This window comes from Lissotriton helveticus, chromosome 9 (genome assembly GCF_964261635.1).
Source record: "Lissotriton helveticus chromosome 9, aLisHel1.1, whole genome shotgun sequence".
Taxonomy (NCBI): Eukaryota; Metazoa; Chordata; class Amphibia; order Caudata; family Salamandridae; genus Lissotriton; species Lissotriton helveticus.
The window spans coordinates 349,521,617-349,536,718 of NC_136070.1; the positions used below are offsets into that span (position 1 = coordinate 349,521,617).

Below are 15,102 nucleotides of genomic sequence, written 5' to 3' on the forward strand. Positions count from 1 at the left end.
TACCTTGTTACCTTCTGGACAAACTACAGATGGTGCAGAATGCCGCTGCTCGTCTCCTTCTGGATCTTCCTAAGCACTCCAGTATCAGGCATCACTTGTGTAATCTACACTGGCTGCCAGTTAAAGCTAGGATAATGTTTAAGGCTTTAACCATTGCTCATGCTGCACTTTACGAGTATGGCCCTGCCTTTCTTGGGAAACGTTTTCAGTTTTATACCCTAGTTTTATACCCCTGGCAGGTGTCTGCGCTCCTTCAATATGCTTCTAGCTTCTGTCCCCAGGTTTCGTATGAAATGGAAGGGTGGTAGTTCTCTGTCCTATCTTGCAGCAACTTACTGTAATTCCCTCCCCCTGGAGCTTCGTAACCTAAACAATCCCTCGCAGTTTAGGAAACCCGTTTAAAAACCTTCTTGTTCAATTAGGTTGTTCTCTGCTTACTGTGCTGTGGTTCCCCATTGATGCTCGGGCTTGCGCCGGGACACTCGACCGAGTAGTTGTGTGTGCTATAAATCCCGTAAATAAATAATAAATAACGTTGTCCAGAGTGCTATTTGTCATAACCCCATAGTTTGAGAGACCAGACCACAGAAATGAGTAGATAACAAAATATAGAACAAGAAAAATACAACTGCAGAACTTTTTGCCTGCTAAAAGGAAAGGCTCCATCTAGCTGTGGTTGAATGCCACCTGAATAACATCTTGATCTGAATACAATTAAAGAGTCTCTTCCTCATTAACCAGAGCCTTGTTGCAACAGCTGCTCTAGGGCCTCCTTGGAGAATACACATGTAATTTCAGACTCTTCTTCTAAACATACTCGCTCCTTCCAGGTACAGCAGGTAGACCTGTGCATTTCTTTTTAAATGTACAAAAAAATCACAAACGTTGGGTGCCACTCAAATCAAGGCTAGATCCATCACAAAATTTGGTCTTTCTAGGTTTTTTATTTTTCTAACTAGGTGAACATTTTAGCCATATGCAAACATGAGTAACAACATTCAAGCCATAACCCTTTTTCATGTATAAAGGCATAATAATGAGATGGATAAAATGGAATGAAAACGGCCAACCCGCTTGCACCATTGCAGTGTTACTTTGTTGTAAAATGAACGGGACAAAGTTGCATAGAGCTTGCTGTTTCAGTTACAAAATATTGGCACTGCCCAACCCAACTGGTACTTCTGTTTATAAGAATAAAAATGTGAAGCACACCTCTTTGCTTCTGAAGCCAAACATTTACTCTGTATCCCTGCTTCAAGCTCCAATTTACAAAAGGGACTTGGGGGTGGGAAGCTTTCCTGTTCCATTGCTTGAGGTTTTACAACGGTCTACCTAATCTCATGCAATCCATCACCCACGCTTTCCAGAGCTCTGAAAATGCAAGTGCTTGCCAAGAAACACCTTGGGTAATGTGCAGAATTTAAATACTATTATACAAGTATGCATGCATACTGAAATACATTAGCTATCATACTACCGCACCAGAGTTCTTCATGATTCAGTCAGGTGCTGCAGGCTGGCACCTCGTGGGATGAAAGAAATTAAATGAAATGAAAATAAATGTATAAAGCGCATGGCTGCCCAAGAGCGTCCTAGCGCTGTAGAACAGAGGACAACTGAGGAGGTAACAATGATTTAAGAGTCCTGGGGAAAGAGGAAGGTTTTAAGGAGCTTTCGAAACCTCAAGTAATTTGGTTCGGTTCGAATCCTGAAAGGAGTGCGTTCCACAAGGTCGCCGCATTTACAGAGAATCGGCGTCCTTCTGTTCGAGCCCTCTTAACTCTAGGAACATTGGCAAAATGCCCGTGGTCGGAACGGAGGGCCCTATTGGCCTTGTAAGGGTAAACCAAGCTCCTTAAGATAGGAGGTCCCTTGCCCTGTAAGGACTTATGTACAATGCACAGGGATTTGAACTTGATCCTCTCCCACACTGGCAGCCAGTGAAGGGATCTCAATGCTGGTCTGGCTGAAGATCTTACCAGTGCGCCAGTGAGCAGCCTGGCTGCAGAATTTCGGACTCGTTGGAGGATGTTAATGGTAGCTTCTGGAGCACCCAGGAAGAGGGCATTACTATAGTCCAACCTTTAGAGAATTAACCCTTGGATGAGTAGCTTTCTCGACTGGGGCCGTAGTAAGGGAAGAATTTTATGGGCTGAGCGAAGTAGGCCAAAGCATATGCTGGCTGTTTTTTCGCTTGAGTCCTGAATGAGAGGTCCTGTTCAAGGCATACCCCTAAACTTTTAATTTTGTTTTTAGGGGTGGGAAGAACCCCCAGACAAGTGGGCCAGATGGAGTCAGGTAGAGATGTTAATTGGTGGCCTAGGAGCAAGAGCTCAGTCTTGGCTCCATTCAATTTAAGTCGGGATTTACTCATCCAGACATGTATTTCGGATAAGCAAGAGTGAAGATTTTCCGTGCACTGATTCTCTTGGTAGAGCGAGTCGACTAGTTGGGTGTCGTCTGCGTAGGTGACTACTCTGATCCCAAAGGGCGTGACCACGTCTTCCAGTGGGGACATATATACGTTGAACAAAGTCGGGCTCAACGAGGAGCCCTGTGGGACACCACACTGGAGAGGGGTTGGATTCGAGCGTGCATTGCCTTCCCAAACCTAGAAGGTTCGGTTATTTTAAAAAGATGTTAGCCATAGCAAAGCTGTGCCCGACACTCCCATATTAATGAGGTGCTGGGTTAAGATCCGGTGGTCAACCGTGTCAAAGGCTGCACTTAGATCCAGGAGGATCACAACAGCTGATCCTCCCTAATCCAAGGTACACCTCGCCTCTTCGACCACCGCTATAAGGGCGGTGTCTGTGCCCTGGCCAGGGCGAAAGCCTGTTTGAGAGCTACGCAGCAGTTTGTTGGTTTAAAAAAAGGACAGCTGCTGGTTAGCTACTTTCTCCGCAATCTTGCTGAGACCTGGTAGCAACTGGGAGGAACGATGCCATGAGAGAAGGAAGCATTTATTAGGTCAGTGGCCAAGGGGGAGGTGGTAGATGAAATACTTTTCAGGATGTACATTGGCGCAGGATCACTGGGAGATCCACTTTTCATGGATATCAATTTTTTTTTTAATTCTTCGCTTGAGACCGGCGCAAAGGAGTCTAGGAGAAGGCCAGATGTAAGGGCCTTGGAACTGCCAAGATTGACTGCACCATCACTTTGCGATAGGGTTTTTAAGATATTTTGAATTTTGCTGTCAAAAAAAGCCACCAGTTGGTTACATTTGGCTCCTGACATATCCGGCACAAGCGGAGGATTAGGTACCTTGAGGAGTTCTCTCACTATCCGGAAGGTTTCCCTCGAGGAGTTAGAGGAAGTTCTAATTTTCTCCTCAAAGAATGCGGCCTGGGCAGTTTTCAGGGATGTTTTGTAGGACCTAATAGCTGATCTATAGGCAGATTTATTATGAGTGGTCCAGTCTGTCCTCCAAGTGCGCTCTAATTTTGTACATATTTTCCTTTGGTCTCTAAGTGCTGATGTATACCACGGCGACTTCAAAGTAACATGTTTAAAAACCCAAGAAACGTATGCATTTGGAGGTTTTCCACTAATGATCATTATGTAGCACAGTAGTTGTTAGGTTGATTGAGTGGTTTTGAAAGGCAAGTTCATGGGACTTCTGCCCTGGAACTTATCTAAGGTACCAACTGGTTCGGGCTTTTCTTTTAGAGAAGATGTGGTTCAATAATTGAGTTGGTAACTTGTCTGATCTATATTCTTATCCTGGGTTCTTTAGAGATTTGTTTGGGAGATTATGGGGAGGGAAATAAAGGGTTAGTTTGATGGCTCAAGTTTCATACAATCTTTATTTGAAGGAGGTGCCTTGATAGAAAAACTAGCAGTAAAAAAGCATGTACAGAAGATAGGTTCTGGACCTAATACTACACTTTTTGAAGTAATCTTCGTTAGTTAAAACCATGGTACAAGAAAGTGCTGCGGGCCCAATATGACAAAAGCACGAGTGTAGTGTGTGTTTTTTGTAATGTACATAAAGAATTGATAAACCGAAAATGTCGCTGTCCGAAGTTTAAAAAATAATTTCGGCTTTTAGACTTAAAATCCATAATCTTTAGTTACAGGTTGGTTAACTGTATGATATTGATTGCATTTTCTAGTTCCAACCGTGACCAAGGTAACTCCTCTGGATGACAGCAGTGAAGATCTCAAGGTTGAAGTGACTGAGGAGTGTAAAACGGAAAGCGCAGTAATTGAGAATGGAGAAGGTTTAACCAGCGATGTTTCCAAGATCAGTCACCAAGGGATCATTTCAAAAGAAGCTACCGTAAAGGAAGAGTCGGAACAGTGTAATGGACCATCTACATCAAAGGTAAATTTGTAAAAACAAATTAACACTAAATGACTGGTAAAATCTCAAATAAGATTGGCTATGTATAAGATTATTAAACGCTGCGCCTGTCCTCTAATTTTGGGCATGGCCATCAGCGGCAGAATGTTCAGTGGTTGACTTCAGTCCTTAAGTATCGCCAAGCTGTTTGGTTGCTAGTGGATTTTTGATGGCTTTCTTATTGTTGGTGTCCAATGAATAAGTTCTCAAAAGCATGTGATAACCTCATTGTACATTGTTACTCATGACACTGCTCTTCAAGTATCGCATTATAGTTATTGTACCTTTAAATATCTCTCACGTGGCCTCCAGCAACTGCATTCGCACTACCACCGGAGTCCAGTAACCTCAACTGGGACATCATTCTAATCTATTGATTCTTTCAGGAACTGTTTGCTCGCTTTAGGAATTGACTTGTAGAAACAGGGGATTCTGTCTTGTTAAGACTTTGGCTGTGCCAGTTAGCTTTGTTCAACAACATTTTAGGATCTGGTTTATCATGCTAGTCCCGCAAGTAATCTGGGTATTCTGATCCATGACACCAAGAAGAACTAGGACCTCATCTGTTGCAAACTAACTGGCAATGCCCTTTGGTCCTTTAACCCAGTGTCATATGGTTTCTGTGCTGACTGTAAATCTCTTTCTCTGCCATGTGACTTAATCAAGTAGCAAGCTCCGACTCCCTAGCGTGGAAGTTTACTCAGCTTTGCGATCTGGCCATATGGTTCTAGGCTGTGCTTGTGAGTTTTCTTTAAAGCACACAGAAGCAACCCAAATATTACAATAATGCACAAATGCACAGTGGGTGAATCAATCCGGACTCTTCAGTGATGTGAAATGTATTCTTTTTAATGGATTCTTGAACCACTCGTGGCGCAAGATAATCGGACAAAGCAGCCAAAATGTTTCGCCAAATGTTTGCCACAGTCAGACACATGTAAACCTATGGATCAGAATTGGAATCTTGGATGCATTGGAACATGGCATTCTGTTTGCACTTGTCGGCTGTTAACCTTTCATGCTTAATTTTTGCATTTATATTGAAAATGGCCCTTTGCCACAAACTTTCCAGGATTACCAATGGGTACCTTCCCAACTCAAATTTCTTTTACTCATAATTATCCATATAGATGGCCAAGTTCTGCATTTACATTTTGAGAGTTGAGTTTATATGACGGTGTCTGCAGTGGATAAGAGAATACAGAATGTCTCTGGAATTTGTATTTATTATTTTAGGAATTATTTCAATGTTTCTGTGTAAGAAAAAGGAACCAGAACCAAGGTCCTAACCAGCATTGCATAAGATTTTTTTACTCTAAGCTGTTAGTAGAATTTCAGAAAATATGCAATATTCTTACTGAACTGTGGAAATCTGGCACAACTAGAGCTCATTGAGCTGAATAGGTTCGCATTAATTAAATGCAAGACCAGACAACCTTAAGCTATTGGAAAATGAATTCTATTTCAGGACTCTAGTTGCTGTGCTAATCTAGTCAAACCAGAAGTAACCAACATGTTGAGTTGGTTCCTTGAATGAGCGTTACGTCATAGATAAGAGTGGAGGTCCCCAAGTAGGCTAATTGGTGTGTTGCAAGCACAAGAGATATTCTTCTAGGTACCTATAAATGTACATCCTGAGGTCTGTGATAATGTTAAATTAATCTGAGATGAATGAGGATTTAGATCTAGGGATCCACCGGGTGATTCATAGCGGTCAATATTCCCTTCCGACTCTGCTTTTAGAAAATATAGAAATAAGTGAAAATCAACTCGCAGACCTTCAGTAACGCATGTATATATGCTGGATTGCTTATTGGTAAACCATCTTTGGTGTCAAAATCCAAGCCAATTTGGACAAGGGCACTAATGGGATGTCATACGTGGACAAACTTGTGTAGAGGAAAAACAGTTGCATTGAGTTAGACCTATAAACGTTTAGGCCCAGTGTATGGGTCTTTGAGTCCACATTTTCAAATTTCCACTTTCTCCACTGCTGCCCAATCGGTCCTCTGGAGAAGTCTCATTGTCTCTACTCTTCACCCAAAGGTGAATATTCATGTTAATAATATTTCAGGTATGCAAATGCCCCTTGACCACTATCAATCAGTGTTTAACTCATTCGAGAGGGTGGGGGCTGCAGGTCCTGTTGGGTGCTGAGGTGAAGTCAAAGAGCCAGGTCTTGAGATCCTTCCTGAATTGGGTCAGCGACTGGGATAGTCTGAGGTGGAGAGCCAGAGTGTTCCACGTTTTGGCAACAAGGTACGAAAAGGCTCTTACTCCGGTCCTGGTCTTGCGGGCGCGAGGGACGGTGGCAAGGGCTAGTTCAGCAGAGCGGACGTGTCTGGTGAATGTCTGCAATACTGGCCTAGAGCCACAACACAATGCTACTGATGGTCCATGGCATTGTTGGGATGCTGTGTTCATAAGGCCATGTAGCCATTCTGCTTCGGGTTGGCTCGCGTGGTCTCTGGGTTTCGCTCCCTATATCGTTCTCTTCTCTTCCCTGTCCCTGCTCCTCTCTCTGTGCCTGATGCTTGTTTCTCGCTCGCTGACAATCCATCCACCCATTTGGCATCCCACCCGTCCCTCTGACCTGGAAGTGACTTCACTTGCGCTTCCGTGTTGTTGCTCCTTCAGCTTAAAACAGTGGCGTGACATTCTCCCATAAAGTCTCCATTTCACTATATTTGCTCCCTTCCAACCTATTTCTGAAAATGTGAAGTCCAGATTACCTAGCCAAAACTTGAGTAGTAATTCTGAAAATCAGTGGAGTCTGGAGTACCCAAGCTGTAACCACAGATATTCCCTTCTTGACGCGGTCCTCCAAGCAAAGAGATTTTTCCTTTTAATTGAGCCATATGGATATCCCTATGAATTTGGAGATGCTCTTCCTCGAGCGTTCTCCAAGATGTTGATTTTGGGCAACCACATGTTCTCTGCATTCTGGTCAACGAGTATCCTTTAAATACTTTTCTCCTTAGTCCAATACATACCTGCTCAGGAAGATTGACTTTCCTGGATTGCTAACCAGGTCTGTGTGTTTCCAGATTGGACTAATGCAATTCTCTTTATTAGGCCTACCTGTATTGCATATCAAAGCCATGCATGTTTTGTGCTTATTTTGATAATTTCTTGGAGGGAAATTGCTTGCCATGTACAATGTTTTGGGAAATATATTTGCTTTTTGTTTTAGTGAATCTAGGCAGAAGATCTTTGTGTGTGTGTGTAGGTAATTATCACATCTAACATTGTGCAAATGGCTAGTAATTGTTCTCCAATCCGTTCGCAAAAGGACTCAAATAGAGATATTTCCTTTCTGTGCAGACAACGTCCAATGGGGAGGCCTGTCCCATAGTGAAGATGGAACATGAAGGGACCACCTGCAAACTTAAAAATCTGACTGCCCACCAAGTCCTGAAGGGAGAGACTGCCACGTACTGGCCATTGAACTGGCGTAGCAAGCTTTGTGCTTGCAAGCACTGTCAGGTAAATATTAACACTAATTGTACGATGGAAACAAAGTGAGCGCCGAGCTGTGATGAAGGCAAGAGATTAGAGTGTTTTGTGGGTTTTTTCCCCCTCTTTTCATTAGTTTTTTTTGCTAGCTATGCTCAATTAGACCTCTTCCCTCTTGAAAGCCTATCTCTAACCAAAGTTTTCCTTTTTAGTTGTTCATCTCAATGTTGCTGCTTCAAAAAACATATTATAAATCTAGGGGTTGGACCCATATAGTCAGTGGGACCTGGGTATTTGGACAGTATATATGAAAAAGGGGTCCCAGACAAACCACAACAAATTAATAGATTCACAGTGTTTAAGGTAAATTAATTCAAATAGACAGAATCATGGTGCAAGGTGTTTTTATTTTCACCGCACCTGTTCTAATTATTCAATAGTTCATTAGTCAAAAGATAAATATATACACAATATACATAAATTCAATGCGCCCACGGGGGAGAGGGGAAAGTGCAAGGGAAATGATACACATTTTTGATAGTTCAACATCACTAGTCAAAAGAATTTTTCATTTGCATATGTCCACATTTCAAAATTACAAGAAATCATAGATCCCCATACGAGAGGTCAAATGCAGTGCATAAACATCAGAGTGAATTTCATAACAGAATCTCCTATTCAGCTATAAACATTAAACTGTTCTGTAGGAGTTCAAGTTAGTAGAGAAAAGTCTACGTTTCGACCCATAGGATGTAGGACGATCGATCCTTACTACGCGGGTCTTCGTCAGGACGTGAGGGAAGGGGAAGGAAGGTGGGGCTGTTCCTAAAGACAAAACAGTGAGACACGATTTTTAAAAAAGGTCTCTAAAAAGAGTCCTTGAACATAAGATACCGGTAAATTACAGGAGAATGGGAATTTTAAATAAAATTAAAGTGATTAACAAGGAGGTAAAACTGGTGGCAAACCCTTAGGTTACACGAAATTACCTGTTGAGGAATCAAATGATGACCTGAGAGAACGTGGTCCTTGCCATCGCTGTAGGTGTTAGTGGAAGTAGCTGTATCTAAGAACCAATAAAGGCGCCAATCAATTTGTATCCTCGCCGCAAAAAATGTCATTCTACTTAGGCTACACACATTAAATGGCCTACCTCTGCCGTAATCCAAGTTGGACTCGAAAAATCAATTTATTCTATTATTCTCAATCTCCATGGCGGGGGAGTTAATCGTATTCCAGGTCAAAAAACGTCATTTTGCCCCTCGGCATATCTGTAAGGGCAAATTATAAAGAGCCGCGTCAATTGTTAAGAAAGCTAGCGGCTAGATCAAAAGGAGGGGAGTAACAGACGTCTCAGACCCCGCCTAGTTAGACACTCACCCGATCTGAATTGGAAAGGTTACGGAGCGTGTGGGCCAGCGTCTTCCCCGTCGGCAGACAAACAGGAAGTGCTGTCTTGGTAACCCGAAGGGTTTACCCACACCACATGAAGAAAGACTGGCGTTACTATAGTTACACAGAACGCAGTCGGGATACACTGACGTTGGAAAAAAGACTAATATCGCAAAAAGTCCGCATAGGAGCTAGAAATAATAAATAAATACATTCTGGCAATTGTTATTGTGACGTTCTCCGGCAGGTTGTTAAAATACACCAATAGCTAAATGATAAAGTTAGAAGAGCAAACAGTCAGCTTACAAAGTTACACACATTTTTGGCGCGGACCTACAGAAACGCAGGGCGGTCAAGGCGCACATTGTAGCACGGGACATGTTATCTAATCGATAGTATAATAGTGAGCAAAAAATAGCGCGCGGACCTACCAAGCATGGTGGTCTAAGGCGCGGTATCACACCACAGTGACATATTCAACCAGAGGGTGAAGACCACCTAGATAACAATCACCATTGCTACATACCGGTCTGTCCAGAATACATTTGAGGTGTATCAAAAAGAGTAATTCAGCACAGGCATATCAAAAGACAAAATTCACACAGAGTCTCTGTTTAGGGAAAACCACTATTAGTGTCCCAAAATTGGCGTGAACCTACCACATGGTGGTTAAGACGCATGAATGATTTAAAGGGTGGCCATCTGGGCAAAACTACTCTGACTCATTGAGACCCCTACGCACAGAATCAAAAAACCGGATCCATTTGATTTCTCTGACGTTGAGGATGGGTTCTATACTTCCACCCCTTGGACCCAGTTTCACTTGTTCTAGAATGGTCCACTTAAGGCTTTCCGGGGGATGTTCAAGTTTTTTGCAGTGGTCTACCAAGGGAGCTCCCTCAACCTTACATCTTATGCGGCTGCAGTGTTGCAAAAAACGTACTTTGGCTCGCTGTTGTGTCTGGCCAATATATATTAAATCGCAGGGGCAAACTATGCAGTAGATTACATCAGATGAATTACAATTGGTATGCGATTTAAGTACCACTTGATGTTGTCCGTGGGAAAAGATTTTAGTCTGGAGTGTTGCTGCACAGGCTTTGCAGGAGCCACAACGGTAGTGACCCACAATGGGGGGTAAGTTCCACATAGATGTTATAGATGGTTCCTTCGGGGTCATCAAGAATGAGCATACCACGTGGTCGCGAATGTTCTTCGCCTTTTTAAATGCGTGAAGGGGCGGGTGGCTGCAGTTGAGATCCTCAGAGATCAAGTGCCAATATTTATTGATGATTTTCTTTATGGCATTCCTTTGTGTGGAAAAAGTGGTTACACAGATGATGCGTTGTTCATTGTTGTTCCGTCGAGGCCCAGATTCCAGTAAGGTTTCCCTGGGGTTATGCCATGCTCTTTTCCTGGCTTTCTTGACCAGTCGCCTCGGGTATCCTCTTTCAAGCAAGCGTTCTGTCAGAATTGTTGCTTGCTCCATGTAGTCATCTTTTCTACTGCAATTACGGCGAATCCGTAAAAATTGACCAAATGACAGGTTGTCACGGAGTCCCCTTGGGTGATGGCTTGAGTATAGAAGTAGAGAATTTCTCTCCGCAGGCTTCCTGAAAAGGGTGGTTTGTAGGATCTCATTCTCCTCAAAAATAGTTAAATCCAAAAAGTCAATTGATTTTTTGTCATAGTGGATAGTGAATTGTATGTCAGAACTTCTACCATTTAGCCAGTTGAAAAAGGTTAAGAGATCTTCTTCATTACCAGTCCAGATACACATGATATCATCTATGTATCTCATCCACATATTTATTTTGGATCTGAAGGGGTTGACATCGTTGAGTATGAACACGTCTTCATACATGGACATGAAGATTATGGCCAGGTCTGGAGCAAATGCCGCCCCCATCGCGACACCCTTGGTCTGAAGGTAAAAGGAATTGCGAAAGATGAAAAAATTCCTCATCATTGCAATCTTAAGTAATAGAATGATAAAGGACGTTGGTACTCGGGTCGGTGCCTCCCGTATATTGTGTATATATTTATCTTTTGACTAATGAACTATTGAATAATTAGAACAGGTGCGGTGAAAATAAAAACACCTTGCACCATGATTCGGTCTATTTGAATTAATTTACCTTAAACACTGTGAATCTATTAATTTGTTGTGGTTTGTCTGGGACCCCTTTTTCATATATAGCTTCAAAAAACAAGCATTTGTAATGCAATAGGTCTCGCAATTACGCAAGTTTAAGCGATTGGCATTGTAAATGACCCTGCCTTTTATTTATGTTTTAAAAACAAAAGGCATTATTTGCAATTTAATAGCTTAAACTCGTGTAAATGCGAGACCTATTGCATTGCAAATGCTTGTTTTCTTTTTGACAAGAAGTTAGGTGGTGACGGGAAGGTAAGCCAGGGTCAATGCTTAATTGTCCACTGGTGGGCCCAGGGGAATCCTATTTCGGAACCAGGACTTATTTTTCCTCACCAGAGTTTCACCCAGGGCAGGAGAAAGAGGGAGGTTTAGACAAATAGTAAAACATTCAAACTGAGAAAGAAGGGATGAAAAACAGTAAGCGACGGGAAATGTAAGGTGGCGGATGAATGATGCATAAGTTGGAAGAAAGACTAGTGTGACATCGTGTCTTTGGTCATGGGGGAGTGGCTCAGGACAAGGAACCAGGGACGCTGGGATTGGCTCCTGTCTTTGGAACCTTAATGTCACCAAGGTTCCAAGGCAGCCTACCTGGGTGACTGAGTGGAACAAGGGTTGGTACCTGGCTGTAGCTGAGATGTACATAATAAACATGACTTTCTCCTGTATCCTGAGTGGTGCCTCGTTATTCTACCACCTGACTTAGTTTTTACAACTAGATACCTTGGTATACGACACTGGTTGAGGAAGGTGGGGGGGCTTAAGAAAAGCATTCGGGCCCTGTACGTTTTTTTACAAATGAAGCACTGGATAAACAGAATATCATATGTAGTACAGGTGAATGATTAAAATGTGAACTGACCTGTTTTTTTTTTTTATTAGTTCAGCCTTTCGAAGACTGTTGCTAGTGAGAGTTCAGGCTTCTTCCAAGGGTTAGCATGTCATGTTAATGTCTTGCCTATATACAGCACAAAAGCCTATAATTTCTTGCTTGGAGTAGACTAATATGCAGATGTCAAAGGTTAAATTCCAGTGCGCCAATAAGGTGTCCATCTTTCATGACGAGATGGCGTCCTCCCCGTTGTCGTGGATACTGAGGCATGGGGCCCCAGAGATTGCAGCTGGGAATTAATGGCACGCCCGGGTAAAGGATTCCTGTCTTGCCCAAGCTGATGGATTGCATTAATGTGCCATTTGTCATACTGTAATTGTTCTGGCAAATGTAATACCCACCATTACAAACACTGTGCTGCTTTGCTAATAAAACCGAAAATAGGAAGCAAAAGGATGATAGTGTGATGTGTTCTTAAAGAGACACTGTCTCCTTGCTGCGCCCAAGCTTGGCTTTCCTCTTGAAATGAGTCCGATTATGCAGTCCTTATTGGCGCGTGCAGAAGTGCGTCGAACGTATTTAGAATCCACGTGACACGCCTTGCTGTCCATCACATTACCATTGAGAGAAATACTCCATTTGTGAAAGAGCAACTTCGCCTTTAAAGCTAGGGGGTTACCCTGCTAAATAAAACCGTATGTGAACTGTCAACAAAGCATATCAGTGAGAATTCCTCTGACACGTTCCACACTGTACAGATATAACGGTTAGTTACAGGGATATGTGCATGCCACAACAGAATTGAACCTTTCTGTTAAAACCCACCGTCGAACAACAGTACTGTATAACAAGTAGTAAAACTAAATGAATTACTGAAAACCGTGACTTGAAGAAACGGTTCACACCCTCTTTCCTTCTTTCATTTAGTTGCTTCCCTGTGAAATGGATCCAAAAAAAGAACAAGCCAGCGAGTGGTGTGCGCGCGCCACAGCGAGACATCTGGTTTCAATTATCGTGCCTGTGTCTGGGCACGATAATTGAAACCACATAGCGGCTGTGCAGGTAACCGACACAATAGGCCATGGGCGGAGCAATGCGCCCGTCTTTGGCCAATTGCATGCTGTCTTTGTTAAAAAGACTCTGCAAAGGCCAATAGCGTGGGCCAAAACATAAAGCACAAGCATGTGCGATTCTTAGCTTAGTTTTGAAACCCCCTACATGAGATCTTCGCCAGAACAGCGCATGCGCGCTGTTACAGGCTCGACCTAAAAATAGCAAAACTGTCTGTTGCAGCTTTTGAAATTTTATGCTCAAAGTTATTTGACAATTTAATCCCCAGCAAAGTGGACCATGAGGATTTCATGCATTACACATAAATTATACTCACTAGTATGCAATATTTCTAAACTATGACCTTACTTAGTGCCATGTGCAAAAGGAACAAATGATGGAAGGAATGCTGTACAATGCAAGCATTCACACCCAGTCACAAATGGCGCATTTGTAAACTGTGATAGTGTCAGTTGATGGTTTAGTATTTTAGGTGGTACTTCACTCAAACTGGGTATTGGTGTACTTTTCAGTGACGAAACATGAATGAGGCTTCTTTTGAATTTAACATGACTAAAACTATCAAGATGGAGCAACACTTCAGATTTCTGCATTTGTTGATTCTTGTATAATCAGAGTAAGGATGGTATCATTTTGCTTATTGGAGCAGGAGAAGTGTCATAGAAAAGATTGACTGTAGGAATTTGGTTAATGGGTTTCGGAAAGCGTTGGTGAGGAGGGCAGGCAAGGCTTTTAGTGTGGGTGGGAATTAAGTGACAGTTTGAAATATACTGAGACATTTTAAAAGTCCAGTCATATGGTGTAGGATTTGACTAATCTTAATCAGCTTTGTTTTGTGCTTTATTTGGGTAGACAAAGATCTTGAAGTGTTTTTAGAATCCCTTTTTTTTCTTTTGGGGGGGGGGGGGCGGGGAGTGTTAAGCTTAGCTGGTCTGTCTGAGCTCCAATCTATCCAAACTTTTTTTGATTACTCTGTTAACCTGTCAAGTCTGGGCTAAGTTGTTCAGATTCTCTTTTTGGCGTATGGAAAGGAATGTATTTGGTGTAGATAGAATGAATTTGTCAAATGCAGTGTTGACTTATTTGTTTCTAAATAAGAACTCCTGGATGTTAAGTGCCTGAGCTAATGCGGCATTCAGAACTCTGTGAAATACTCCATATAAAGTAATTTTGGTGCCTTGCAGAGAAACATTGATCCCAGAATCTCAAATGATACAATTTTATTTAGACGAGTGATTATGAGTGCTACTATTAATCCCTCTAATGTAAAACGGATGATCTAAGATGTTGTGGCTAATCATTTTATAGAAGGTAATGGGTGATATGGTCAGTAATTAATTCTAAGTTAATGGTTTGCTACTAGGTTTTGTGGTTTCCGAGTTTCAGTATTTTTGCTCAGTTTCCAGGAGTGGTTAATGGCATCATACATGGCAGCCCAGGCATAAGAGTGGCTATTTGCCACTATATTGGCCACATCAATGAGTGAATAGCCATTGAATATGGAACTCACACAGAGGTCTAGATAAATGCACTATCCGTCTGCCCATTAGTGAACGGGAAGAGCAGCAAGATGCAAGGAAATGTCTCAGCAGGTTAAGGCTCATCGCAGTCCTTTTTTGAAACCTGTAGGTCACAAGTTTAAATCTTGGCAAGGAAGATTCTGCTCTACATCCTTCAGAGCATAGTAAATTGAATACTATTCAATTGAACAGTACAGTCTGTTTATTATATTGCTTAGAAATGACACAAGTGCAGTATTAAGCAGACACTCCCTCACCACCCCCCCAGGATATTGCGACATAAATTTGACATTTTGCGGCACAAAAATTGAAATTTAGCGGCACA

The 15,102-nt window shown here is 42.3% G+C and overlaps 1 protein-coding gene across 1 annotated transcript in view; it reads left to right on the top strand.

Annotated features, from left to right (window-relative positions):
• Positions 1-15,102, top strand: part of UBR7 (ubiquitin protein ligase E3 component n-recognin 7) — a 77,218-nt gene that overhangs the window by 32,128 nt on the left and 29,988 nt on the right. Inside the window, exons 7-8 of the mRNA XM_078660086.1 lie at positions 4,119-4,330; positions 7,673-7,834. Of these exons, the coding sequence (XP_078516212.1) occupies positions 4,119-4,330; positions 7,673-7,834 (374 nt within the window). The remainder of the gene's footprint in view (positions 1-4,118; positions 4,331-7,672; positions 7,835-15,102) is intronic.